Raw genomic sequence first — 27536 nt, 5'->3', positions numbered from 1 at the left:
AAATACAAAAAAAATGCATGGAAGATAGATATAATATCCAATTTTTATCCAGCTAACTCCATAATTAAAACTCATTCAAAATTGTCCTAGAAAAATATTTCCATAGACAGAAGATAATTGGTTATGAGTAGTAACAAACCATATAAAACAAAGCCTTTTGCTCCTTTGTTTGGAGCACTTAATCCTAAATATTTCCAGCAATTTTCACATGGCTGATACACAAGAAACTGATGATATCATGGTCAGCTGAGCATGAGCCAGCAGTGTGCTCAGGTGGCCAAGAAGGCCAATGGCATCCTGGCTTGTATCAGGAACAGTGTTGCCAGTAGGAGTAGGGAAGTCATTGTCCCTGTGTACTCAGCCCTGGTGAGGCCCCACCTCAAGTACTGTGTCCAGTTTTGGGCCCCTCACTGCAAGAAAGACATTGAGGCCCTGGAGCGTGTTCAGAGGAGGGCCACAAAGCTGGTGAGGAGTCTGGAGCACAGGCCTGATGAGGAGCAGCTGAGGGAACTGGGATTGTTCAGTCTGGAGAAGAGGAGGCTCAGGGGAGACATTATTGCTCTCTATAACTACCTGAAGGGAGGTTGTAGTGAGCTGGGGGTCGGCCTGTTCTCTCTTGTAACTAGTGACAGGACAAGGGGGAATGGCTTCAAGTTGCGCCAGGGGAGATTTAGGCTGGACATTAGGAAACACTACTTTTCTGAAAGAGTGGTCAGGCGCTGGAATGGGCTGCCCAGGGAGGTGGTTGAGTCACTGTCCCTGGAGGTGTTCAAGAAACATTTAGATATAGCGTTGAGAGACATGGTTTAGTGGGGTTATTGGTGGTAAGTGGATGATTGGACTGGATGATCTTGTAGGTCTTTTCCAACCTAGCTAATTCTATGATTCTATATATGGGAGGCTCTTAGAGCTGAAAGAGAGGGTAAGCACCACAGGAGCAAGAGCAGTGTCTTAGAAGCTGATCATGTAGCAAGAACTATTCTCAAGGCAGAGGAAGAATGAACATCCAGAAGGCAAATCCATATATATTTAAGAAGCACTGAATCTCAAGGACAAGCCTAGTGTTGTAAGGTTTAACACAATATTAAGAGTTTATAAGATAGAAACTTCAATAAAGAATGTTAGTATTGTGCCATGACAGGTATCTTTTAGATACACCCAAAGCAGCCATTTCTATCTCAACCAGTGCAGCAAAGCAGAATCGTGCAGTGGACTGACAGAGTCCTAGGATACATTCAGTAGCCAAAGTCTACTCAGCTGCAAATCTACTGCTCTGCACGTATAAACTGATTTTAATTAAATAGCTTAGATACATCACAAGTTGTAAGCATTCTTCCCTTCACAGTAGGGCATACCCAACCCTAGCTAAAGATGTAGATTATATCTTTTTCTTCCTCTTAGAGTTTGAGAATTATGCACCAATATGGAATTGTATAAATTCATATATACACACACGTTTCATATACATGGACTTAGGGTTCAAATCTGAGGGTGAATATGGTTCACAGGTTTTTAGATCCATATCTGAATCTAGGGGAGTAAGTGCAGGGAATGGAAGGATTCGGTGTTCTGTTGTGCAGCATTACAGAACTGATACACCATTTGTGTAAACAAACAAAGGAAATAGAGGTACATTTAGATTAAAACTGGGTTTGAGCTTTTTAAAAATAAAAAACACTTAAAAGCAATGCTCTACAGGTGCCATACACACATTCTATTGATTTGGGCTCAGATCCCTCTCACCTGTGAAACTGCTGTTTCAAACAACTCTCAGTAAAATCACAACCCTTTGTGTGCTTGTGGGTACAAAAACACCTTCTTATATCCCAGTTCATTCATTTGCATGCAGGGATTTCTGCTTCCTCCACCTGAACAGACCATCTCTTAGAAATACTATCAAAGGAAGAAATTCACAGCTTGCATGTTTCCCACATAGTATTACCTAGGGCTAATGCAACAGAAGGCTGTTTTGCAGGACAGAATTTTTCTCCTGAGTGGTGGGTCACATAATCTAGGGTGCATTAGTCTGAGCACTGCTAGCCAGTCAAGGGCATTATCTTGCTCTGCTTCATGCTGCTGTGGCCTCACTTTGAGCACAGTGTGCGAGCTTGGGCACACTACAATGTAAGAAGAACATAAAGCAACTAGAGAGCCTCCAGATGAGGACTACAAAGACAGTAAAGGGTCTTAGAAGGGAAGACGTTTTCAAGAGCAGCTGAGGTCCCTGGGTTTGCTCAGCCCAAAGCACAGGAGCTGTGGGGAGACCTCTTCACAGGGACCAGAGGGGCAGTGCTGAGCTCTGCTCTCTGGTAACAGCAACAGGACTCAAGGGAACGGCACAGAGCTGCTTCAGGGAAGGGTTGGGTTGAGTGTTAGGTTCTTCACCAGAGAGCACTGGGCATGAAACAGGCTCCCCAGGGCAGAGATCACAGCCCCAAGCTGCCAGAGTTGAAGGAGTGTCTGGACACCGCTCTCAGAAATATGGTTTGAATTTTGAGTGGTCCTGTGAGGAGCCAGAAGTTGGACTCAATGATCCCTGTGGATTTCTTCCAACTCAGGATATGCTATGAGATTACACTGTTACCCCAAGGCAGAGCCAGTGCCTGAGAACCGCAGACTCACCATGAAGTGTACAACAAGATGATTCTTTATTCCCTTTCCCAACCTGCAATCTAAATTAAAAGGGGTAATCAAAGATAAGAGGACTGTACCCAGAAATATACAAGAAAAAAGAATTTTTGAAAGTAAATTCTTTTGAATACTTTCCATCTAGCATTTCCCTCTTCTCTGAATGCCAACCCCAGAGGTTAAGCAGTATGGAGTATTTCATGCAGAAGCAGAAGTCCATAAAGATAAGTGAATTTGAAGCCTTTATAGATAATTTTTGAATGGTGGGTTCCTGAATTCACTCTACTGATATATTAATGCATTACAGATTCAGTCTTAAACACATTTAATGTCATTTCTTTCTTGCCTGGAATAAATTTTAAGAATTAGTACAGTGTATAGTTCAGTAATTTAGCTAATTTATTCATTGGCTAAAACAGTAATCAGAGTTACAAAATAATGGGGTGGAATCATTTTAATAGATACACTATTTAATCTGTGGCCCCATGAAACTGTAAAAATGTTTCAGCAATTCTGTAATTCAAAAACTGGGACCATTAGTATGAGAAATGCATGGGATGCTGGTTAGGAATGCAGACTTACATAGGAACTAACCTGATACACAGTGAAATGAGTGAGATTTGTAGGCTTCAGAACATAACCAACACATTTATTTACCAAGAATTAGAAAAGCATTTGAGAAGCAAATAAAGTAATAAATACATAACCATAGGGGTGCTCTGCTTTATGACATCTGCCTGTTCCCAAGAGTTGAGAAGCAATCCTGTAAATCCAGCACATAATACTTGAATGCAATTACTGGCAGGAACAGAAGCCTAGAGTTGAAAAATACCCCTATAAATATTGGTATCAGCTTTCCACATGTTGGCACAGTACATGGGACTGTAGTAGTATGGGTATATTAAAAAAAAAAAAAAAAGCTTTTTAATCTCACTGCAACATCCTTCTCCTCACTAACCTTAGGGTCTCATATCATTTCTTTGACACAGAGCTATAAATAAAGCGGTCTTAAAATGAGTTTGCACCTCCCTTTCTATTGTTGGAGTAATTTGCAAAATAAAAAAAATTTGTAAAAAAAAACCCAAAAACCTAAGGTTACCCTATTTTACAACCACGCAACTTCAAATTTCAGTTCCCTCCCTCAACATCCAGCATTTGGTGGCATATACAATTATGAGTAAGATGAAACAAGCCCAGTGAAGGATACTTAAAACAATCATTTCCATGAGGAAACATAACCTATCTTGTGTATCAGCATGAAGCAATTCAGTAAAAGCAGACATATCAACATCATAAACAATTTTGTCTGCTGGACAAAATAAGCTAATTTTTTTTCTCATTTCTAACCTGGTAGATCTACCTGCCAAAAGCTAGAAGCTTTATAAAGCACCAAAAAAAAAAAAAAAAATCTAATAGACACTGATGTTAATCTAGAGGGTCACAAATGGACAGAGCAGGTGGAAGCTTCCAGCTCATGGGCACACACAAAACCATAAGTGATAAAACCTGAGAAACAGGATAGACTGTTCTCAAAACAGAGATGAAACTTTAAGTGACTAGCACAGCATCACAGCTACAAATTAAAAACTCCTTAATATAATTGTTTCCCTATTAACAAAATCCAGCCCAATTTCAGCAAAAGTTTTTTTTTTTTTTTCCCTTTTTCTCCTTAATGCAACTTTGATTCAAAGCAATTGGAAAAAACACTGTGGTTTCTGGAGCTATTTAGTCTAACAAAATGTGGGCAGATCCTGCCGATAAAGGAATGATTTAACCGAAATGAATTTCTATAATCAAAAATAAACTAGGATGGGGAAATCCAGACCAGCCTGAATGAAAGAGAACTTTAAAAACATCAATTAATTGTTGCAGCACAGTTAAATATTAATGCATCCTCTTTAAACTCCTTCCAGTCAATCACAAAAAAATGACAAAACACAGGACTAGAAGGGAAATAAAATGTAATGTCTGGCTAACTTCCCTTCTCTGTTATATCTAAACACTAGAAAGACTCAAATAATTAACACATATGTAAGAGGATGGAATCTGGCCTTCAGAAACATACAGCAAAGCCCAGGATTAAGCCAAATTTGAGCCCCTGTTAATAGAGAACCTTCAAGTGCTATCTTTCTACAATTAGTCTCAAAGAGAGCTTAAGTCAGTTCCATAGCATAAAAAGAGAAAGCTGCCTTTCCATCACTCAAAAAAAAAAAAAAAAAACCAGAAAAACTAAACTAAAGCAAAAGAAAAGTAAAAACCAACTAACCTCTTCTGGCGTGCATCTGAAGACTCTCCTAGCAGCTCAGCCTCCCACACAGCAGCACTCACAACCCTGGCTGCAGCTGAAAGTCATTAAAGGAGATGAGGAACACCTGGTCTTCCCTCACCAGATGAAAACTATCTGTTCTTACCCAAAAGGTGCTACAAAGGCCTTGGTTGCTACCCTGCAGGTGTTTTGGGATACCATTTAGACGTTCAGACGGGGATGTTTTCCCTGTCTTTCTAATTCAAAACCTCCAAGCCTGGGAGTTAGCCATTCCCCACTGTGTCAGAAGATTGAGCAGAAGAGTTGAGCAGGTCAGTACAGCAAGGCAGTATCTCTGGTGTTACCTGCTGGGAGAGGTCATGCAACTTCTACCCTCTAGAAACCACAGTTTCTCAGTTGTTTGTTTATACTACTTCAGCTTGTTGGTTACATCACACTTGCAGAAGAAAATATCTTCAAAGCATTCCTTACCCTGTGAGCTATTTGGCAAAAGGAGAATGAAGACAACTCTTCCTCCTCTGGCTAGACTGAGAAACCCTCTGTTTCCTTTGCTTTTTAGATGTTATGACCAAAACCAAATTATATTTGAATTGCTCCAAATATTACTTCTTTCACCTGCAAAATGAGGGTAGAATCTGAAGTTTATGAAGACATTTACAGGGCATTTTCAAATACTTTTTTTAAATGTATCTGCTAATAGAATGTTTTTAAAATGTATGTTTTGCACAGACTACTCTGTGCTTTCCTAGTTCTTTTGTGCTGGATAATGTGTCCTGGCAACATTTCCAGTAACTGCCAATACATCAGAAATCATGACCAGGATCATGGGTAGTGAGCTTTTTACTATCCAGCCATCTCTTCTATTCTGTGAAGTTCTGTTTTCTCTGCACATGCTTCTGAGAGGCATATGTAGGTAGTAGTTACCTCAAGCTGATTCATAGGCCATCCTTTTTCCTTATCCTGGAAAACTCTTCAGTTTTAGTCTTCCATTTGTCTTTGGCCACTGAGACAAACCTGCGCTTTCTTCTACAAAGCATACAGCAGAGTCTGTATCAAATAGCCAGGGATGCCCCTGGGCTGAAGGCTACATACAACACAGCAGTATTCCTATTGCATTTTAACTCCAGCTACTCCCCTCAGCAGAATTCTCTTCATGTAACCCACTGTCTACCTAACCATTTGTTTGCCTTGGAAAACCTCTCCCCAGTGAATGTCCCTGCCTACCTGTCATTCTAGTAACAGGTTCAGAACTCAAGCAGATTCTAGATTAAGAAGACTGGTAGTAAGTATGCAGAAATACAAAGCAATAGAAAAAGAAAGAAACAAAGAAAACAAAAAATGGTTGAAAGAGGTCAAGTTTTCCACCTGGCAAAGTAATAACCCTCAGATTAGACCACTGAAACCACTTTTGGTTGTCTTTTTTTACAGACTAAATTTCCCTGCCACACGTTCAGTTTCCTATGGATATTTGTGACAAAAAGCTTTTATGACATAAGAATTTTATTTGTCAAATCCTAGTTAAAATCTAGGATGATTTTGCTGTCCTGATCACGCTAATTTTTTTTTTCTTCATTTGAAACACTAGAACAGTAAAAGAAGGCACACAAGGTCCAGGTGGATCCTGCAATGCACTGATAACTTTCTGACACAGGTGGTGGAGGAGTTGATGAGGAGGGATATGTTACTTGACTCTGTTTTTACTAACAGGGAAGGGCTGGTCAGGGATGTGATGACTGGGGAAAGCTTGGGATGCAGAGATCACAAGATGGTGGAGTTCAAGATCTAGTGTGGAAGAAGCAAAGCAATAAGTAGAATTGCTACCCTGGACTTCAGGAGAGCCAGCTTTGACTTCTTCAAGATCTACTTGGAGGCATCTCATAGACTAGAGTGTTAAAAGGTAAGGGGGCCCATGAGAGCTGGTTGACACTTAAACAGCACTTCTTCCAAGCTCAAGATCGGTGCATCTCTAAGGGTTAGAAGTCAGGGAAACGTGGCAGTGAAAACTGAGTACGAATATAACTATCCACAACGCTATTCTAAAATCTGTCAACTGTGCTGTCATGTAATTTTTTCTTATAAAATCCTGAACAATGTTGCTGGTTCTAGAGTAGAAGCAACCAGGAATTTGCTAGTTTCTAGAATATCAAGGAGGGAAAGCAACAGATTTAACTCTGATCCCTCAAAAGCACGTGTGTAAATCACTGTTTACTCCTTATATAAGGGAGGCAACTCCTTGGCATTCTAGCCACAGGACTCATTAAGGGAATAGATTATTTTTAAGGTTCCCTCCAATCTAAACCATTTTATGATCTATGATATCTAATCACTAGAGATCAGTTATAAAACCATGGGAGTAGAAACCAACAGCATGATTTTCAAACTGATAGTATGAGATGGATATTAAAAAAATAACATAGCTGAACACTGTTGTGGGGAGGGTGAGGCTTGATACGGATTACATCTGTTATGGAATACAGATCTTTTTATGGTGGAACTGTAATAGACCCCATTAGAAATAGTTAGCTGGTGACTTTGTATGGAAACATAAAATATTGATATGTTCCTTGAATGTCAGCAATATAAATTGAAAAATAAGGTACTGTTAATAGTTATTGTTACTTACAAATATTATATGCCATTTGGTTTTAAAGCTAGTTATCCCTTCAGTAAATACACTGGAAACGTGTACGGTGTAATTTTGCAGTGATGTTATAATAATCAGTTGTGGTTCAACCTGGCAGATGGCTTAGCACCACAAAGTCATTTGCTCACTCTCCCCCTTCCCAGTGGGATCGGGGAGAGAATCAAAAGGAAAAAATCAAGTAGAACTTGTGGGTTGAAATAAAACTATTTACAAAGATAAAGAAAAGGATAATCATTATATATATATATATATATATACATGAATGTATATAAGAAGTGATGCACAAGCAATTGCTCATCACCATCCAGCTAATTCCCAGCTTGCCACCTCAAGCAGCAAAAGAGAGTGAGACAAACTCCTACCCCCTTCAAAACTCCTTTTGCATGATATCATATGGTATGGAATATCCCTTGGGCCAGTTTACATCAGCTGTCCTAATTCTGTCCCCTCCTAACCTTTCATTAGCATGAGCTGAGAAAGTGGAATGGTCTTGGCTCTATACAACACTACTCAGCAGCAACTATAAACATCAGTGCATTATCAGCACTGTTTTCTCCTAGAACTAACACATAGCAACATACCAGACACTCTGAAGAAAAATTCTATCCCAGATGAAACCAAGACATGATCCTAAACATTTAGGTATTTTATAACTTGCTGTACCTTCATGTACACAAGTCCATTTTCAAGGCAAGGGAGAAGAGACGTTAAAAGAAAATTGTTTTCACGGATTAAGATTGGATTAGAGAATAAATGATTTAAAGGGACCAAAAATGCTGAAGATGAATGTCAGTTACCGTTTAAGGTCAGATTTCCCCCTCTTGCACATATAAAATATGTCTTTTCCAGGCTTTGCCAGCAAATACTTTATTTCTGCAGGAACCACTTGAGTGTTCTGTGGATCAAAGCTAGTTGTAAAGGTCTGTGTTCTTGCAAATCTGGTGAGTGTGTTTTACCTTACAAGTTGTGATGTGAAACTCATAAATGGGATGATATACACAACAATGAATATATTGATAGTTACATATTTTCTTAAAAATTTCTACATGATAGTTATGTAATAGGCATTATACTGAGAAGGAAAAAAAAAAGATGAAAAAAGTGCCATAAGTCATTTACATAGACATAATAATGCTAATCTAGCCTCTTCTTATGCTTAAGTAAGTCTGTGATACTGAAGATGAAAAAGAATTCATGTTCATATACTTGAGCATATTTGTTGCTAAATGTGCCTAAACTTAGGCTCTACCTTTTTGGTTTAAAAAAAGTAATCATGTCATTTCGTTATTCTAAAATATTATTCCATTCAATTATTCTAAAATAGCTAAAATGTTTTGTTGTAGGATAAATAAAGTAGAAATAGATTAAGAAATTGCTATCATGAAATCAGCTGTATTGCTCTTCTTGTAGTACTACATCAAATACATAAAACATCCAGATCCACAAGACTCATCTGCAGTGAGACAGAATTTTTAAAAAAGGAGTAAAATCTGGGATGAAATAGTCTTTTTGCAATCATGAAGATGAAGAAATTGAGAAAAGAAAATAAGCATCCATTCTGCATGAAAACAATACATCTACAAGAAAGAATTGTATTGTTTTACGTAAATGAAAATATCTTAAATCTTCTCTTACCTTGCCTCCTTTTTTCTAACCATTGTCCCACCACTTTACTCTTGGCTTATGTCCTATTCACTGTCAGAGCCTAGCCTTCAACTCAAAGAACTCTAGCCTTTGCAGAGTCTGTATTCAGACTGGACTTGAAAAATTCTTCTCTTCTTTCTGAGTTGTGACCTTTGCCTTCCAGAAAACTAGTGGGCTCCCCTTAGTGTCTTACATGTTCAAAGTAGCACAAGAGCCAACACAATGACATCATAATCACTGAAATCAGTGCTAATCACTGAGATAGATTCACTATCCATTTCCTAAATAGAAAGGTGAATATATTTCTTAATTTGGAAGCAGAACTGGGCAGTTTCTAAAATATCGTGCATGTACAATGCACATACAAATTGCAGCTATAGTCTAGGATGAGAGACTTGTACAAAAAATTTCCTCATTGTAAAACAGAAACAAAACTGATTCTGCCTAGCTTGTCAGAGGAAGAACTTCCTGCAATGAATAAATGCACGGTGTCTCTGGCAATGGTGTATGTAGCAAAACAGATGTACAGAAATCCCACCTTGCTTAAGTTGGTGAGTCTGGTCACTCAGCACTCTTAATCTCTGGCATCTAAGACTGTGCTTTATTCCTTGGACTATAATGCTAATCAGCAGAAGCTTCTGATATCAATGACAAAGCCAGAAGGACAAGTGAAGCTGAAGAACAATTTCCAACGTGACATAGGAGCCTTCATCTCCTTATGTCATACATTCTTCCAGGTCTAGATTTAATAACAGAACAAGAGCAGGACTGTCATCCACTTCTGATCATCAGAGCTGACTGTTTTGAGGCCAATTCATCTAAAGATTCAATAACAGATATGGTAAAGCCAGAATCTTTCAAGGTCACAAAGTTCAAAAGAAAACTAGCAGGAAGATGACACCTCAAAGACTCCTTTTAATGCGATTACTTATTATTTTACTCAACTTCTTCAAAATGTGTTTGTCTGTTCCAATAAAAGATGAAATGCGCCATTTCCCAGCTGACAGAGATCACAGCAGTCAAAATGAAACATTCAGTTAAGGAGCATTAGAACAAGTTCTGTGTATTCCTTTTAAGTTTGTGGCTTCTCAGAGTCTAGATTTCTCCAGAAACCTTGATCTCACCTTCTGTCTCTATAGATTCCCATCCCCAGTGTGGTCTCCACAACCTTATTCTTTGATGACTTTCAATGAATTGCTAACTTCACTATCCGAAATTACACAGAGATATAAGCATAGATTTCACTAGATATTTTCTATCATAGCGTTTTCTTTGTTTTCCACCTTCTCCTGAAGCACTGAATGTTGAACGCTGACAGAAACAAAACACTGAATTTGGTAAACTAGCCTAGATCTCTGAGGTGAACATGGAATCCTCTTATATGTATTGCTAGTCTCACTTTACATTAGGTAAATTTTTAGGAAAAATACTGGGTGCTTGTTTTCCCAAACTCTTCATCCAAGCATCCTATTATTTTATTGCACCCAGATGAAAATACTTCATACTGAAATGTAAGACAGCAAGAAGCAAAATGAGAATAAACCAGATAATATTATGCAGACCAGACAGGTACAGAAGGAGGTGAAGAGCCTGTCAAAGGGGCTCTCAGTGCACCAGGGAAATAGGACTATCTTTAATGGGAGGAGTTTCAAAACTGCCTCATGTCAAAGCCAGAGACAATTACAAGGACTGCTCAAAAAGTAATGCCTCCCATTTTATTATGCTGGCCCACAACATCAGAAGCAGATGTTATAATTTAAACACTTTGGATTAACCAAAAATTCAAAATCCCCAAAGGAAGTTTTTTTCAGAATAATCATCACAATGAAGATTTCAGGCAAAACATTTACAATTGGCTGCAATTTCAAATTATAAACGGATAAGTCATCCAGCATTTTACATTCAGCATAACATTATGTGAAGGGTACATCTTTTTCCTCCTCACACCAGAGCAGGAACTCCTTCTAATATGAAACACTCCTTTCTTCTGTTTCAGACAAAATGTCACTGGAAAGATGGAATGCTCAAAGTCAGCTCAGATCAGCTGAAATTTTATGCATCTGTGTGGTCTTCCATGTACACAATAGTCCTCTGTAGTTATATGACTTTGCATCCCAGAAAACTGATCAAGGCTTATAACTAATGGCCTTTGAATGGTCATTGAATTCCTCACTTTGGAAAAAATGGCACCCATTGACATTCATCAGCACTTGCTGAATGTTTATGGAGACCAAACAGTGGATGTGAGCACAGTGAGGCAGTGGGTGGTGCGTTTCAGCAGTGACAACAGTGGGTTCACTTCAGCTGGTGCAGATTTGTATGAATGCAGCATACAGGCTCTTGTTCATTGCTGGTGAAAATGCATAGCTAATGGTGATGACTATGTTGAAAAAATAGTGATTTGTAGCTAAGAATTTGCTCTATCAAATAGTGGTATTGTGCTCTTTTTATCTGTTGTAGTTTCCGTGGAAATAAATAGGAGACATTACCCTCAGAGCAACCTACTTACATTACTGAGAGAGAAAAGAGAGGAGACTGAGTGTGAATGGTGTCTCTGAAAGACTGAAAAAAACACGTTGGCTATAAAACCTCAGATATGCCACAGGAAAGGAATGCTTTTGGAGAAGCTCAACTTGAGGAACACAAAATAGAGGAAATAAGAATCTGCAATGACCTACAGCAATCTATTCAAATCAAAGAGAGATTGTGTAGGTTTTATTTTGTTACAAAATACCTGATGTTTTCTTACATTCCATGGCCTACATTTTTAACTTTTAACAGCTTTTAACTGTGTTGTCTCTTCCAAATAGTGTCTTCATATTTCTATCAAGCTATAGATAGTGGGCTAATTCTTCAAACAATGAGATGGGAGATGGGAGAGTGAAGCAGGACCTGTGAACAAGTGTTCAGCTTCCCTCCATATCATCCTAGGCTGTCCAAAAACTACCAGGCTGTAACAGAACAGTATTTGAACAAATGGATTGGACTGGACAGTTGGTATCCCAAGAATCACATGTGGAAGGAGAATCTTTTAGTGACCAGCAATAGCCAAGAAAGCCAGTGGGTAAATGGCAGCCAACGAGTAAATGGCAATGAAGTGAAGTACACTTGATCCTACAGACTCAAAAGGAAATTCATAATAATCATATTCTTGGGACCAGGGGGATTACCAGGTCTAGCGTCACAGAAACATTTTTTTCCCCAGGTTACACTGTGCAAGTGGGAAAAGGTCTTCTCATGCACAAATCAATGAGAAACATAACACCTATTTATGTTCCTAATGCTATGAGATCCTCAAACATTGCTATTTTCCTGTCTCAATTTAATCTCCTGCTCAGACTGAAATGCTTTATGTAAAGTGAGTGGGCTTCAAAATGGTGACTTGGGTGAAGATACGGCAAGATATTTTAAATTTCTTTGAGCTGGGACCTTCTGAGATCCAAGCTACCCAATGCAAATCTGTAAGGCTATACAAAGTGCTTTCTTCTCATCTTCCTCTGTCCAAGCCACTGCCGAACTGTGATTCTATCTTCATTCAGCTCATAGCATGTACCCATAATCTCAGACCCAGAAAAATCACTTGAGGTGGTCCTACAGTGGCAAGTAAAGGAAAGCATCACGGCCACAAATTTTTAGAAGAATGGAGTTATCTGGGAATGCAGCCTATGTACCAGCACTTGCTCTGAACACATCTTACCTGAATGTTTTAGGTTAACTTCTATTGAAATAATGTACATAATGTTATTCAGTTAAAAAGGAACCTGTCTTAGTAAAACTCTGCTAGCTTGAAAGAATCCTAATAGACTTGTTTTCCCAGACAATTTGTCAGGGGAACAAATTCGGTGGAACTGATTTCTTAGATAGGATGGATGCTTTCCTCTTCCTAAAAAACTCCGGTGCCCTAATAGTTTAAGTGTAATTTATTCCTTTGTAGATTGTGCTCAAAACAGAGCCTAGTAATGTGAATTGTATTAAGATTCTAAAAAAAAATCTTGGTTTTGCTCTGTTTGAACTCTTACTGTCAATTCACTTGGTTTGAATGGTATTCGTGATATACTTGTAGATTTTGCTGTGGAAAATCCCTTTAATAAGGAAAAACATCTGAGACCTTGAAATATGCAGAGGGTTTTTTTGCAAACACCAGAGTATAGAAAGCCTTGAACGCTTACCAAAGAGGGTGATGCATGTCTATTCCGTCTCCTAAAAACACTTCCTCCTTCAGATTTACAGTTACTGAGAACACAGAGCAATTTTGATCAAAAGAAGCAGCAGCAGCTGTAAGGGAGAAGTGTTCAATTCTGACTGCTTCATCTGGAATGGAAGGGGGTAACGGCATAACTTTATTATGCCAGATGCAGTGAAGGGCTTTATTTCATTTAATCTGTAGAACAGAGGAATTTGTCACATACAAAAGATGAAAATAATCTTGTTCTTCTCACCACCACCTAGGCATGATGGTTATTGGCTGGGTCTTCATAAGAAGTTGGAGATTATGATGACTATTTACTAACTTTCTCCTGCGTAACTGTTGTAAGATGGCTGGTATTTTGCTATGCTCCAGAGACATCTTATGCTGAAAAGTTATTTTTGTTTGGCATTTGCTGGAAAGTACTTGTTTTGGGAATGTGTGCTTCTGGGATTTGTGTCAGGCTCTAAGTTTCAACTGTACATCATAGCATACTATTTGTTACTTGGTACAGGGTTTATGAACACTTATTCTAAGAATCTTCTGTATATTAAAGCCATTTTTTGATTGGCAATGTATGCTGATAACACAAAATGGGCTCTGATAGGATTTTTTACTCCATTTCCTTTCAGTGGTAGTACAAAGAATTATTTAACCCAGCAAACGTATCAGCAACTTATCAGTGTCGAGTGTCTTTGTTTGAACTCAGTTTTGGGGGTTGTACATTCTGTAACTGTATTTATGCCATTAATTCAATATTATGGCTCTGTGTGAGGTTCTGTTGAGCAGTAGCTATGTTCAAAGTTTATAGATAAGATTTATCCATAATCTATTCGCTTGACAAATAGATCTTAAATGCCACAGTTTCTGACACATTAATATATCAAAACCGCTTCACACAAAGGGTAATAGCTATACAGAATGGAGAGCAGGGGAAAGTCAAGCCCAGTATTTCTAGGTTAGACAAAGTTTGAAAGTAGATTTTCTTGAATATAGGAAAAACAAAACAAAAGTTATTCACTGCTTTTTCTCGAAAGGGAAAATTTAAACTTATTTTCAATGGATTAGGCAGGTTCATTAACATGTACACAATACAGCCAGGAAAATGGAATCCAGATCGTTTCCCTTCAGTACTATCCAATGTCACAACACCAGGTTGCTCCTATTTCAAATAATTAGTTTATAGGACCATTACTTCTAAGTTAGATACAAAAATACAATTGTGTGTGCTCAGTCTATACGTAAACAAGAGCAAGTGTGCCATACAAATCAAATCTTGAAAATGTGACTGACAAATTAGACACCTTTCTGCTCAGATTTCATGAAGATGAATTGTAGTAGCCATCAGTGGATCTCATGCAGAAGAAATTGCACAATGCTAGGAGAAAAGAAGAATGATAACAGCTTTTGGCAGACAAGCATTCTACCACAGTTTAACTTGTGCCTCAATTCAGCTTTGCTGCCCATCACTAGAAAAATTAAGATCTGCCACCCTTCAGTAGAAACTCCCTTAGTACTTATTTCTATCATACAGTCTCCCTCCTGTTTTCTTATGTCATGACTATTAGACCAAAAATCAGCATTGGTTACAGAAATCACAGGTAAACCACAAGTAAAAATCTCTTTAAAAACACAAAACAATATCTACTTCCACAGATACTTGCAAAACATGCTTACGCAAAATTTTTTTTAGCACTGTCTTTATATTTTCATTACCAAGAATAATCAGTGCATGACTTACAGTCTGCCTGGAATCCCACTGATTATTATGGCTAATGACGTATGACACTTCATCCTTGATATCTTCATAATACTTACAACCTTCCCACTCTCCTTAGTTTTATGGCCACATCTACTTTCTCCATTAACTGAACGGGAAGCCAAAGCCTATCAGGTCTGCATTACTAATGCTCCAGACTGTACATTACAGTTCTAAATACTAGTGTTGCCTGTTTTAGTCACTAGAGTAGGCAGTCAGCGTAAGTATAAAATCACTGCTGAAATCCTCATGTTCTGTTAGATTGAATAAATTGAAGCCACGCTTTTGCAGGATTAAATCAAAAATTTAGCAGCATGAAATTCTGCCGTGGACTGAAACACCTTTCCTGTAAAAGATAAAAAGCATCAAAAGTCTGACCGTAATTCAATACAACTTTTGGTGCTTTTTTTTTTTGGTGAAAATCATCACTGTTTCTGCTCATCTGGTAACCGGCTATTTCCATATGCTAATTTCATTCACATTAATATATATTTCTGCTATATTTAATACATTTGTTGTGTCACAGTTCCCAATTCTGGAAAGTGCTTCCTACTAAGAATAGGAAGTTTTGAACTGCAATCATGTCCTTTCCTGGATCGTGGCCATTCCAAGGAGTGGAAGACTGCAGCATTAACAGTCCTTATAACCTATGTAATTTAAGTGATTCCAAAAATTCCTTTCTTGCTTCTCACCCCGCATCCTCTGTTTTGTAGGCTACCACTTTGCTTTTAAACAACTGGTATCAAAGGACAAATGATGTTAGCAGGGCATCTTCCACAGAACCTGTGATGTAAAACCGCAGTACCAAATACTGAGTGCATTTCAGGGCCTCAGCGCCACCTGCTGTGGATGAGGGGCGATACACACTCTGGAAGCAAACGTCTATGTCCGAATAAGAGGTTTCCTTCTGAACGCATCAACAATCTCCGTATGAGCAAGGGGTTGGAAAAGCCGATCTCCTGTCGGCCTGTCCAACTTAACAATTTTATCACTCTATGAACTGTCAAAGCATGTGTATGAAAATAATTGTGATTTCCCCCCCGCCTCAGCATTAGTGCTATAAAGCCTGTTCTAAATTTTAAATACTATTGTGGTTAACAAAGATTTTGAAAGCAGAACCTAGTAAACAGCTGACGAGGCACAAGCAAAGACCATGAGAAAAGATCATGTAACATATCCTCTACCCATCGCAGGTCTTGGAGAAAATTCTGCTGCACACAACTTAAACGCAAACTGTATTCCTGGAAAGGAAAACTTTAATTCTAATATCTGGCTTTTCTGCCTCAGGCTTACCTACTAGTTTCATGACTGAAAAGAGAACCTTCAAGAAAAATAATCATCCTGAGAACGCATTTGGTTTCCACTTTCATTCCTGCTGAGGACCTCAATGAACTTAATGAAGAAGACCCATTACTGAGTCAGAAAAACTGGTACATGCTTATGTGTCTCAATGGAAAAGAGGAGAGTTACTCGGAGCCTTCTGAAGTAGAGAAGCATCAGGCAGAAGGTAAGACCAGACTAGTGATGAGAAGAGCAGTCTTTGCCCAGAAAAGATTCTGGAAGAGCATCTCCCAGTGCTGTGATGTGGAATTTCCCATTTCATTAGCTGTATCACTCAATGAAAACAAAGAAGCAGAACTACTGACATTAGAGAGAAAGAGAACAACAGAGTGGGATGGGATTTCCAGTGGCTCTAGAAGCAGCAGAAAGTAGGTGAAGGTGAATTATTTTAAGCATCCACAAAAAACTGAAGAGGCAACTGTGGACTTGTTCAGAATTTGCCAACCGACATGCTCATAAATCTTGAATGTATGGTTAGTGGACTGGTGCCTGAGCACAAAAACTGACTCACTGCTGCTTTTCTGTAAGGAAGTGTAATAGAGTAATACATGACAGTAATACAAAATTAATTCCTGCTCAGATAACCAGTATTCCATCCACTCAACTCTCACTTCAGATCCTCTTCTGAGAGTAGAACAATCATGCACAATTATTCAGTCTCCTAGCCACAAATAAACTTCATTCTTTGAAAACATAAAAATGAAAGTGAGTAACAGGTAACCTGTTCAGCAAATTTGCCTTGTATCCTATGTATGAAGAAGCTGCTTTCACAGCTGCTTTGGAAAGAGTAGTTTGTCCTTCCCTCTAGGCCATGAGGAAAATACCTATTTGTCTGACTCAACTTTTCTCAAGCCCCAAAAGATACATTAACAATTCTCAGAGTGTCAGCAACAGTGGCTTGCTAGTGTTTGCAGGAGGAACTAGCTGCCCTACCTGCTGGTGAGCGCATTCAGCAAATCACTCATGGCTATAGCAGATGTTAAAAGTTTGCAGACGTGCTTGTTCACCCCTCGCAGCAGCAAGATCACACAGCATGGAAGTCTGGAGAACAATGTGGCATGGATGCATTAAGAGTAAGAAAGAACACAACAGAGGATGTCCTGCTACCGTGCTACTCATCAGGGCGCTCAGACTAGCCTTCTGTGCACTGAGCAACTGCATGGCTGCACACCAAGGAGGTTAACAAAGACAACAACAAAAAAAATACAGTTCTTGTTCAAGTGGTGTGCATATTTTTGATTAAATTAATCAAGGAAGTGAATTATCATTTTTTTTTTTTTAGCACTTACGCTTTCTTTCTGAAAATATTTTAAACACTTCCAAAGTGAGATTTTGGCACTGATAATCTTAGTTTGTGCTTTCTTATGCAACTCCACAGCTAGAACTCTTACAAAATAGAAAGATGGGGGAAAATACCTAAAAACATAGACCGTGGGTTACAATTACAGGAAAACTGTATTTCGTAATTATACCTGTTCAAGTCCTTGATTAGTTTCACATGGGTTTATATCTTTACAATTCAATTTCAACAGTTACTGTAGCAAAACATTTAATGGGAGACAGCCACTGAAGCAAAGATTTGTAAAAAAAATGAGTAGAGAAAGTGTGCCTAATGTGTTTTAAAGTGGTGGACTCAAATGCTTGTGGTGAAAAATAGATTATAAGGTTTTTTCTGAATATCACTGAAGTTTGTGGAGGTCATTATAGAGGGTCCAAAGTCAAGCTAGAGGAATACCATAGGTGATTCACCCTATTACTAATTTGTATCATCGTAATGCTTTGGTGTCTTGTTTGCGATCCATGGACTTTTTGAGTAAGGGATCATAGAATCATAGAATCATAGAATCACAGAATGGCTTGGGTTGAAAAGGACCTCAAAGATTATCGAGTCTCAACCCCCCTGCCAAGTGCAGGGTCGCCAACCACTAGACCAGGCCGCCCAGAGCCACGTCCAGTCTGGCCTTGAATGCCTCCAGGGACGGGGCATCCACAACCTCCCTGGGCAACCTGTTCCAGTGCGTCACCACCCTCTGTGTGAAAAACTTCCTCCTAATATCTAACCTAAATCTCCCCTGTCTCAGCTTAAAACCATTCCCCCTTGTCCTATCACTATCCACCCTCACAAACAATCGATCCCCCTCCTGTTTATACGCTCCCTTCAAGTATTGGAAGACCACAATGAGGTCTCCCTGGAGCCTTCTCTTCTCCAAACTGAACAAGCCCAGTTCCCTCAACCTTTCCTCATAGGAGAGGTGCTCCAGCCCTCTGATCATCTTGGTCGCCCTCAACTAGCGAAAAATACTCTTCATTTGAAGTATATTTTGATACTGTCTACAAATTGCTTCTGAACAAACTACTAGCCAAACTACTCTGCAGACACTGTTTGGTGAATACTGCTGAATAACGAATACATTCTAGAAAATTGCAAGCAGAAAGGCAGAGCATACACCAGATAATTTTTTCCTCATGCTTTTTTCATCTATCTCTCCTCAGTAGATACTTCAGGGGCAAGTTGCCACGAGTGGTGTTGATTTATCTGATTAATAAGTGTCCCTTCACTTACTAAGCAATCAGTAAAATAAAGCTTCCTGTAATAACAGTATTTTATACATTATAGCAAATTAATTGAATAATTTAATGCCTCAAACAGTAATGTATTCTTAATAATCATGTTCCCATCACATAACTTCAATATAAGTAGTTCCATCTTCAAATAATTTCCAAAATAAAATGAGATACAGAATTATAAGTTGCTGCAGCTGGTAAGAAAAAAAAAAATCTGTTCCTTTCATACTCAGTCAGTTCCTTCAGGGCTTTAAGCATGATTCAGGGCATATTATGTATCACCTAAGCAAGATACAGAAGTAAAATCCAGTGCAATAGGATGTTTTAGCGTCAGAAGTACTCCTAGGTTTATTGTCAACCAAACCAAACTTCAGTAGAGTCACCTCAAAATCTGCCACGTTAAAGTACACTTTCAATGAAAATAAGCTAAGATATCACAGATGAGATAAAAAACACACCACCATTTTTAAACCAAAACATTTTAAAGGAAGAAACTTATGTAGAAACAAATTTGCTACATATTATAGGCATACCATACTAAAATGGGTTTCTGCAACATATGGAAAGTATCTGAATCAGTAAGACAATGACCTTCATAAATCACTCCTTGTTCCAACTTTAAATTATGTCTTGTTCTCTCTTGTGGGATATTCACTGCATCTCATACAAACTCATAGTTGTGTGTGCACAGTATTCCTACCTTTATAGAGAATTATGTCATATCAACACAGAGAGGGTATGTAAAACAAAGAGTAAACACATTTTTATGAGACTCTGACCAGATGGACCCACATACTTCACTTTTTATCACTTCCTTTTGGCTTAAGGGAATATTCTTTTTTGTTGAATGTGATTTATATTTGGACTAACCAAAACTTTGGGAGATTCCTCTTCAAACTTTATCAGCAGTGCACTGAAGTGCACTGTGGGTGGCAATGGCCAAGCCAGTGCCACAAAGTAGAATAATGTGGGACGAAAATCCCATTTCCCTGTTCTCAGGTACGTGAAGGCTTTACATTCATTCAAGCCAAAATATAACTACCTATGAATACAGTGAAGATTTATGGGATTTTGTTCAAAAGCATGTTACAATTGAGTGAAGGCCACTGCTTGTGGCTAGTCTTACCTTTCCCTTCTTGTCACAGCTATGTAGTTTGAACAAACGTCGTCTACAGTATTGTCCTTTTGTTTTGTCTTCAAAACCTACAACCAAAAATATTCATCTAAAAATAATATAGAAAGATAGTATGTAACTGTATGCTCAAAAATTTTATCTCCTGCTTTCAGCAAATGTCTACCTGTTGATCCTGTTCATACAATCTCAAATGAGCACCTCATAGTAACACAGCCTTCCTAGAGATTTTACATAATAACAATACAGCTTTACTTACCTGTTCAGCACATTCTACTTCTTCTCTAGAGCTTTCTTATTCATAAAAACTGACAGATAAAACTTATAGTCATTTGAGTCAATGATTTAGCAGGCAATACTTAGAAATATCTCCAAATCCAAAGGTTAGTACTGGCCCTAGAGGCAATTATCTGCACCCAGATGCTCTAATTCAACAGCTGTTAACAAACATTTTTATAAAGTGTGTATGCAAAGTTCTACCTGACCACTGCCTTTGCAAAGATAAATGCAAGAATACAACGCTTCATGGACATTATTGATACTGTAACTTAGATATTTCTATCTTTTTTTTTTTCTTTACTTCTGTGAAATTCTCACAGAATCACAGAATGATTGAGGTTGGAAAGAACCTCTGGAGATCAACTAGTCCAACCTCTCTGCTCAAGCATGTTTCCCTGGAACACATCACTCAGGGCTGTGTTCAGACTGCTTTTGAAGATCCCCAGGGAAGGAGATTCCACAACCTCTCTGGGCAATCTGTCCCAGTGCTCAGTTACTATCACAGCAAAGAAGTTTTTACTCATATCCAGTCAGAATTTCCTGTTTCAGTTTGTGCCTGTTTCTTTTCGCCCTATCACTGTGCACCACTGAGTCTAGCCTCATCCTCTTGACTACCTCCTTTCAGACACACATTGATGAGATTCCCCCTGAGCCTTCTCCAAGCCCTACTGTGGCCCAGGTCCCTCAGTATTTCCTTCTAGCAGAGATGCTACTGTCCTTTAATTGTTTTAGTTGCCCTTAACTGAACTCTATCCAGTATGTCCATGTCTCTCTTGCACTGGGAAGCCCAGAACTGTACACAGTACTCCAGGTGAGGCCTCACCAAGGCAGAGTAGTGGGGGAGAATCATTTCTCTCAACCTGCTGGCAATGCTCTAATACAACGCCCTAATGCAACTCAGGATACCACTGGCCTTCTTGGCCACGAGGGCGCATTGCTGGCTCCTGGTCAACATATTGTCCATCATGATATGAGGATAGTATAGGGGACAGTATTAAAAACCTTGCTGAAGTCCAGGTAGGCAACATCTACTGCTCTCGCCTCATCTATGCAACCAGTTGTACCATCATAGAAGGCAATCAGTTTGGTTAAGTATGATTTCCCTCTGATAAATCCATGCTGACTACTCCTGATCACCTTCTTGTTATGCTTAGAGATGGCCTCCAGGATGACTGTTCCACCCCCCTTTCCAGGGATTGAGATGAGGCTGACTAGCCTGTAGTTTCATGAGTCTTCCTTCTTGCTCTTTGAAGACTAGGGCAACATTTGCTTTCTTTCAGCCCTCAGGCATCTCTCCTGATTGCCATGACCTTTCAAAGATGACCGAAAGCAGCCTGGCAGTGTAGCCCATTAGCTATCTCAGCATTCATGGATGCATCCTATCAGGGCCCATGGACTTGTGGATGTCAAGTTTACCTAAATGATCACTAACCTGATCCCTCTTAACCAAGGGGAAATCTTCCTTTCTCCAGACTTTCTCCCTGGTCTCCTGGGTCAGGGATTCCTGAGGGCTGGCCTTGGTGGTGAAGAGTGAAGCAAAGAAGACATTCAGTGTCTCTCTCATCTTCTCTGTGCCCTATGTCACCAGGGTCCCTTTCCCACTCAGCAGCATGTCTTTAGTGCTCTAGTGTTCTTTTTGTTATTGTTGTATTTTAAGAAGCCTTTCTTGTTGTCCTTAACAATCCTAGCTAGATTTAATTAACAATAGGCCTTGACCTTCCTTGCTGCATTTCTGCATACTCTGACAAAGTCTCTATATTCACCTTAAACGGTCTGTCTCTGCTTCTACCTCCTGTAAGCCTCCTGCTTGAGTTTTGGCAGGAGTATTCTGTCCACCCATGCAGGTCTCCCTAACTATAAGCTCTCAAACCTCTCGTCATCAACTCCATGCATTCGAGGTGTTCTCTCTCAAAAAGGCAACTCCATGACCTCACTTTTGGCCTACCTTTCTTAAAAAGCACATAGCTATTCATGATGACATTACAGTTGTGTGAGTTATCCCACCATGTTTCTGTAATTGCAATGAGATCAAAGCCCTGCGACTGCACACAGATATTTAGCTATTCCTGTTTGTTCACTACGCTATGTGCACTGGTTTACAGGTACTTCAGATGGGTATTTTTGTGAAAGCAAGACAGAATAAAAGCAGAACTTCACAGCATGTGTCTTGAACATAGAGATGTCTGAACAGTATATAACTTCATTACTGAACATGCAATAAGAATATAAGTATTTGAAAAGGTGCTTGAACTACTACTACTACTACTGCAGTTACTTGTGAACTAACTGAACTTGTTCTACAATATGCTGACACATGATAATCATAAAATGTTAAAACTCTCAGAAAACAATCATGCTTCAGCAGAAAGTACGTATCCATCTGTATAGTTCAGTTGTATGTGGTAAAATAAACATTTTACAGATTACAAACAAGGGATTTCTGAATTAATAATGCCACTGATTTACTTAAACATATCTGTACGGTTCAGGATCGTTTTTGGCTCTAGTGGCCATAGATTATTTAAAGTGACTAGACCAAAGTGCAGTAAACTGTAGTTATAAATAATGGCAGTCTGAAACGCTAAACAAAAATTTCTACCAAATAGGAACAACCAAAATCAAAAACTGGTCTCAGATTGTTGTGTTGTGGTGCTTTTTTTTTTTTAATCTAATAGATAGATCAATAAATGGTGACTACATTTTCAATAAAACAATAAGTCTTTATTCTAGTGACCAGGTTTTGAATTGAGCGTTAATCTGAAATTGTTACTAGTTGTTAGAACATAAAAAGAGTCAGTCTGCACTCCAGAGATTGAGACCAGAGATTTTCATAAAACAGCTTTTGTCCTCCCTCTCAAACCATATTCCTAGGCAATGTTAAGAATAACAAACCCCAGATGAAAAGAAATTATGATATCCAGTTTAAAATCAAGATGTAGTTTGGTCATACTGTATATAGGTAAAGCACATCCACATTGTAATAAAAACAAATGAATAAACCACAACTAAAGTCTGCAGGTATCTGTGAAGAGAAGGAAAATACCACCAGTGCTATTTCTCAATGGAGATAGAACACTTTTAAGAGGAGATTTGTATTTCAAATTTTACTGGTGATAAACAATTCAGCTTTCCCTATGCTATAGGCAAAAGTAGCAGAATTTGTCTCACGTTTTCAGAAATACAGATAAAACTCTTCTGGCCTTGTTAACAACTTACACTATAGAGAATGAGCTAAAGAACAATTTTCCACCTTTAACTTAGCACAGATGAGCCTTTCTGCAACATCATGTAAATTCTGTAATGCATTTAAGTTAGTGGAATTAGAAAATACTTATCCAAGATTCATCATGACTAAATAAAGCATTTCTAACTTTATGACGTCTGCTCTCCTCACTGAGATTCACCATACGAGCGCTGCCGAATTTATCACTTATTCTTGGAATGCCTCATTTGCCTAATTTACTGCTCACATATGCGCCAGAACAACTAGATCAGGACTATCTCCACCAGCTTCTACACAGCATTCACCAGATATCCTGAGCAACCAGACTTCCTCACCTAAAGTGGAGGGATCAGAAAAATTCCTGAATGGAACACGTTAAATCCCTTTCCCACGCACAATAATGAGGTCAGACTAACAACTCCATAGTAAACAAAGAAAAGAACTTCCTATAAACCATAATCCCAATACCAAATTTCTCAAGAATTTGAGGGAAAGAAAACACCTTTCCACTTAAAAATATGAGTATAGACCATACGCAGAGGGAGATATTTATTGTGTCACGATCAGACATACAAACAATTTTTAAAATTATGAGACACTGAAAAATACAAAGTTTTGGAGTTTGGGTGAGTTTTTGTTTTTCCTTGTTTGAAAATTACACTCATCTCTCATTCCTCTTTTTTTCTCCCTCTCTACTAGTCAAAGGACAAAGAATACCAAAAATCAAAAACTTCCTATGCAAATCAGCCCTCAATGGGATAAAGAGGCTATTTCCAAAAAACATATAATAATTTAGGGATATGTGATTTGAATGGAAGAAGAGTCATGCCTTATGTAAATATTTTGTGTTTGCATTTTACCTGCCTACATTTAGCCTTTCAGAACATGTTTACTCACATAAATAGTAGCATTTTGGATCTGTACAGCTGCTAGTCAACTCCTGCATCACTTAAATCATGGTAACAATTTGGAAACTCAGCATCTTTGAAAAAAATGCTTCTGCTTGTATGCTTAGGGCCTAATTTCAGGCATGCAATCTGTTAACATTTCAGTATAGAAGTAAATCTGAACATATAACCAGCCACTCAGCTTGTAAACCTGTCAGTTTTTTTTCTCAAGAGTCACAGATGGCTCGTGTGACCAAAACAAACTTTACAGCCTGAAATCTAAGCAGTTAGGCCTAAGCCAGGCATGTCCACCTGCAGCCTGGCCCAGTCCTCCCTATGGCTGCCCCCCGCCCCGCCAAGTGTAACAGCCCAGCCCTGGGCACACACCCATCGCTGAGCACCAACCAAACCTCAGTGTTTGCCATCAGCACTGTCTGGGCTGAAACCAGGGCACAGGGAGGGCACAGTGCAGTGCTAACTCAAGTTACAGCAAGTTTATGCATTGTGATGCAGTGGCTAAACATGGTCCCATGAACAGCAAAAAAACATGCAGCCATGCTTCCTATTGTGATAAAGGAATTTGAGAACAGATTTCAAGGTTGCCATTGTGACTATTTTCAGTTGACATAAATAAGTTACCTGCATATTCTCACATGGAATGTACACAGTCGCAGATACTCAAACAAAAATGTGACCATGTTTATTTCTCAGACTTTTATAAGCCCTCTCTTACCAGAGAGAACTTATCCCTCGTCTCACAGTCATGCCTTACTCATGTCATCGCTTTTGGCAGTAGGTACATTTGTGAACAATTGTTTTCCAGGGTGAAGTACAGGAGGAGTAAGATTTCATCAAAAAAATCTGACAAACACCTTGAGACCTCACAAAGAATTGGAGCCACTGCCATCAAATCAGACTGATGCGTTAGTTTCACAAAAACAAGGTCAAACATCACACTCGTGTTATGGTTTTGTTGCTCTCTTTTTTTAGTTAAAAAATAAAATTTAAAAAATAAAAGAAGTTTTGTTACTTATATAAATTAACTATATATTTTATATGCAGCCCAAGACAATTCCCCATTGATCAGTGTGGCCCAGGCTAGCCAAAAGACTCATGGCCTAAGCCCTACAGTTCTCCTACAAACTAGCATGGCAGCTACCACATTTGGTATTCTCTGAACAGTGGGTATAACCAGAAGGATTTGACTGTAGACACAAGCTGTCCTTTCCTGCTGAACATTAACCACCACCGCTTCAGTGTCTCTGCCAGGCTAGAAAGGTCTGACAGGGAAAATGCTTTCTTAAATTATATACTCCCAGAGGTGATGCTATTGCCATTTAGATCTGTTTGTTTCTTCTGAGCTAGGCAGTGATATGCAATCTGTAGTACTAAGGGGACCAGTGACAAGTTTCAGAAAATCATCAGTCACTTCCCCCTATCCCATATTAAAAACAACCAACAAACCATCTTTCCTCCAATTGCAACAACACAAAAATATCAAGGGAGAAATGTGAAAACTTAAAATGCCCTCACAGTCCATTGCCTCTCTTAAAATAAATGTGCATCATAATGTTTAACATTGCACATTCCAAAAATAACCTTCTTGCCCTTCCCTTTCTGCCCTGCTTCAGGCTATTGACAAGAACCCTCATAAACCACCACTCAACAGCAGCATCTGGCAATTTTTAAAGTTCTGTAATAAAAACAAGAAAGTGTTGATAAATTTACTTGACACTTAAAAATAAATCTAATTCAGCCATGGATTAACAACAGAATTTTTATACCAAATAAATTTGCAAGCAAAAGTTATACTAGAATAAAGGCTGACAATCGTATTTCTAATGAACTCCTGATACTAATTTTCGTGACAGGTAAACTACCATATCTCAATAACAGTGTTTTCCCTTAGTATTGCAGAATAAAAGAAAGTTTCTTTGTTAGGTATTTGCTTTAGGGACTCCTGGGTTCTCATCATGTGTGATCTATTTCAGGCCTTTTTCAGGCACAAATTTTGCCAAAAAGCTATATGCCTCATTAGTTAGGCATGAAACGTGCTCACAGAAGTTGTAAGACCCACAGGTCGCGCCAAGAAAGCTTAAGAACTTCTGTGAGGCTTCCAGTACTCCATTTGTTCATGCTGGTTACAAGTAATAATTTAAGACAGAGTTAAAGAAAGGGATACATTGTTCTTTGAAATACATGTCCCTTAAATGCCACAAAACTTGGAAATTCGTAATCAAGCTCCTCATCGGAGATCCTGTACTTTCACTGTCCCTCTATTTCAAATTCTTTATGCCAACTATCTTTGCTGCAAGACAACTCCTTGCATTTGCTTCCTGTATCAGTCAGCAGATTACCCTCCTTCAGTGCCTTCAAGTGTTAAAAAGATCATGGTATCTGGAGGCAGACTTGCTCTGGTGGAACTGGTATACGTGGGAACAGACTACAGTTTGACACTGGACCCTCAATTTGAAGATGCAGTTTTCTGTTTAACTTCCTGAACTGCAAGCATAAAGCATTTTCAAAGTGCTAAAGAGAAAATCTCTGTTTATATTGCTTGGTGTAGTGGGTCTGGCTGGAGATGGAGATAGTTTTCTTCACAGAAGCTCAAATAGTGCTGTTTTAGATTTGCGACCAAAACAATGCTGATAACATACCCACGTTTTACCTACTGCTAAATAGTGTTTACACAACATCAAGGTCTTCTCTGTCTCTCACTCTGCCCCTCAGAGAATAGATTGGGAGTGTGCTGGAGGTTGGGAGAGACAGTGACCAGTCAGATGACCTGAACTAACAGAAGAGATAGATATTCCATGCCAAATAATCTCATGCTGCCTTCTGCTAGGGGACTGCTTGTGCATCAATCTGCCATGGTAGGTGGTAAGAGATTGCTTTGCATCAGTTTTTTGGTTTTCCTTCTCTCTTCTTCAATTCTTGGCTTACTAAGTAATGCTTGTTTTGACCCAAAGTTTTCTTGCTTTT

General features: G+C 38.8%; 1 protein-coding gene across 4 annotated transcripts in view; it reads right to left on the bottom strand.

Moving 5' to 3' along the window:
* DKK2 (dickkopf WNT signaling pathway inhibitor 2) overlaps positions 1-27536 on the bottom strand; it is a 161051-nt gene that overhangs the window by 118190 nt on the left and 15325 nt on the right. For 3 of the 4 annotated variants that reach the window (XM_021395765.1, XM_021395762.1, XM_021395763.1), the window contains one exon: positions 20160-20236. In XM_021395765.1, the coding sequence (XP_021251440.1) occupies positions 20160-20236 (77 nt within the window). Of the gene's footprint in view, positions 1-4894; positions 4953-20159; positions 20237-27536 lie in introns of those variants that run through there. The other variant, XM_021395769.1, reaches the window with a different exon arrangement.

This window comes from Numida meleagris, chromosome 4 (genome assembly GCF_002078875.1).
Source record: "Numida meleagris isolate 19003 breed g44 Domestic line chromosome 4, NumMel1.0, whole genome shotgun sequence".
Classification (NCBI taxonomy): Eukaryota; Metazoa; Chordata; class Aves; order Galliformes; family Numididae; genus Numida; species Numida meleagris.
The sequence above is the reverse complement of the archived record's forward strand: the minus strand, read 5'-3'. Positions and strand labels throughout refer to the sequence as shown.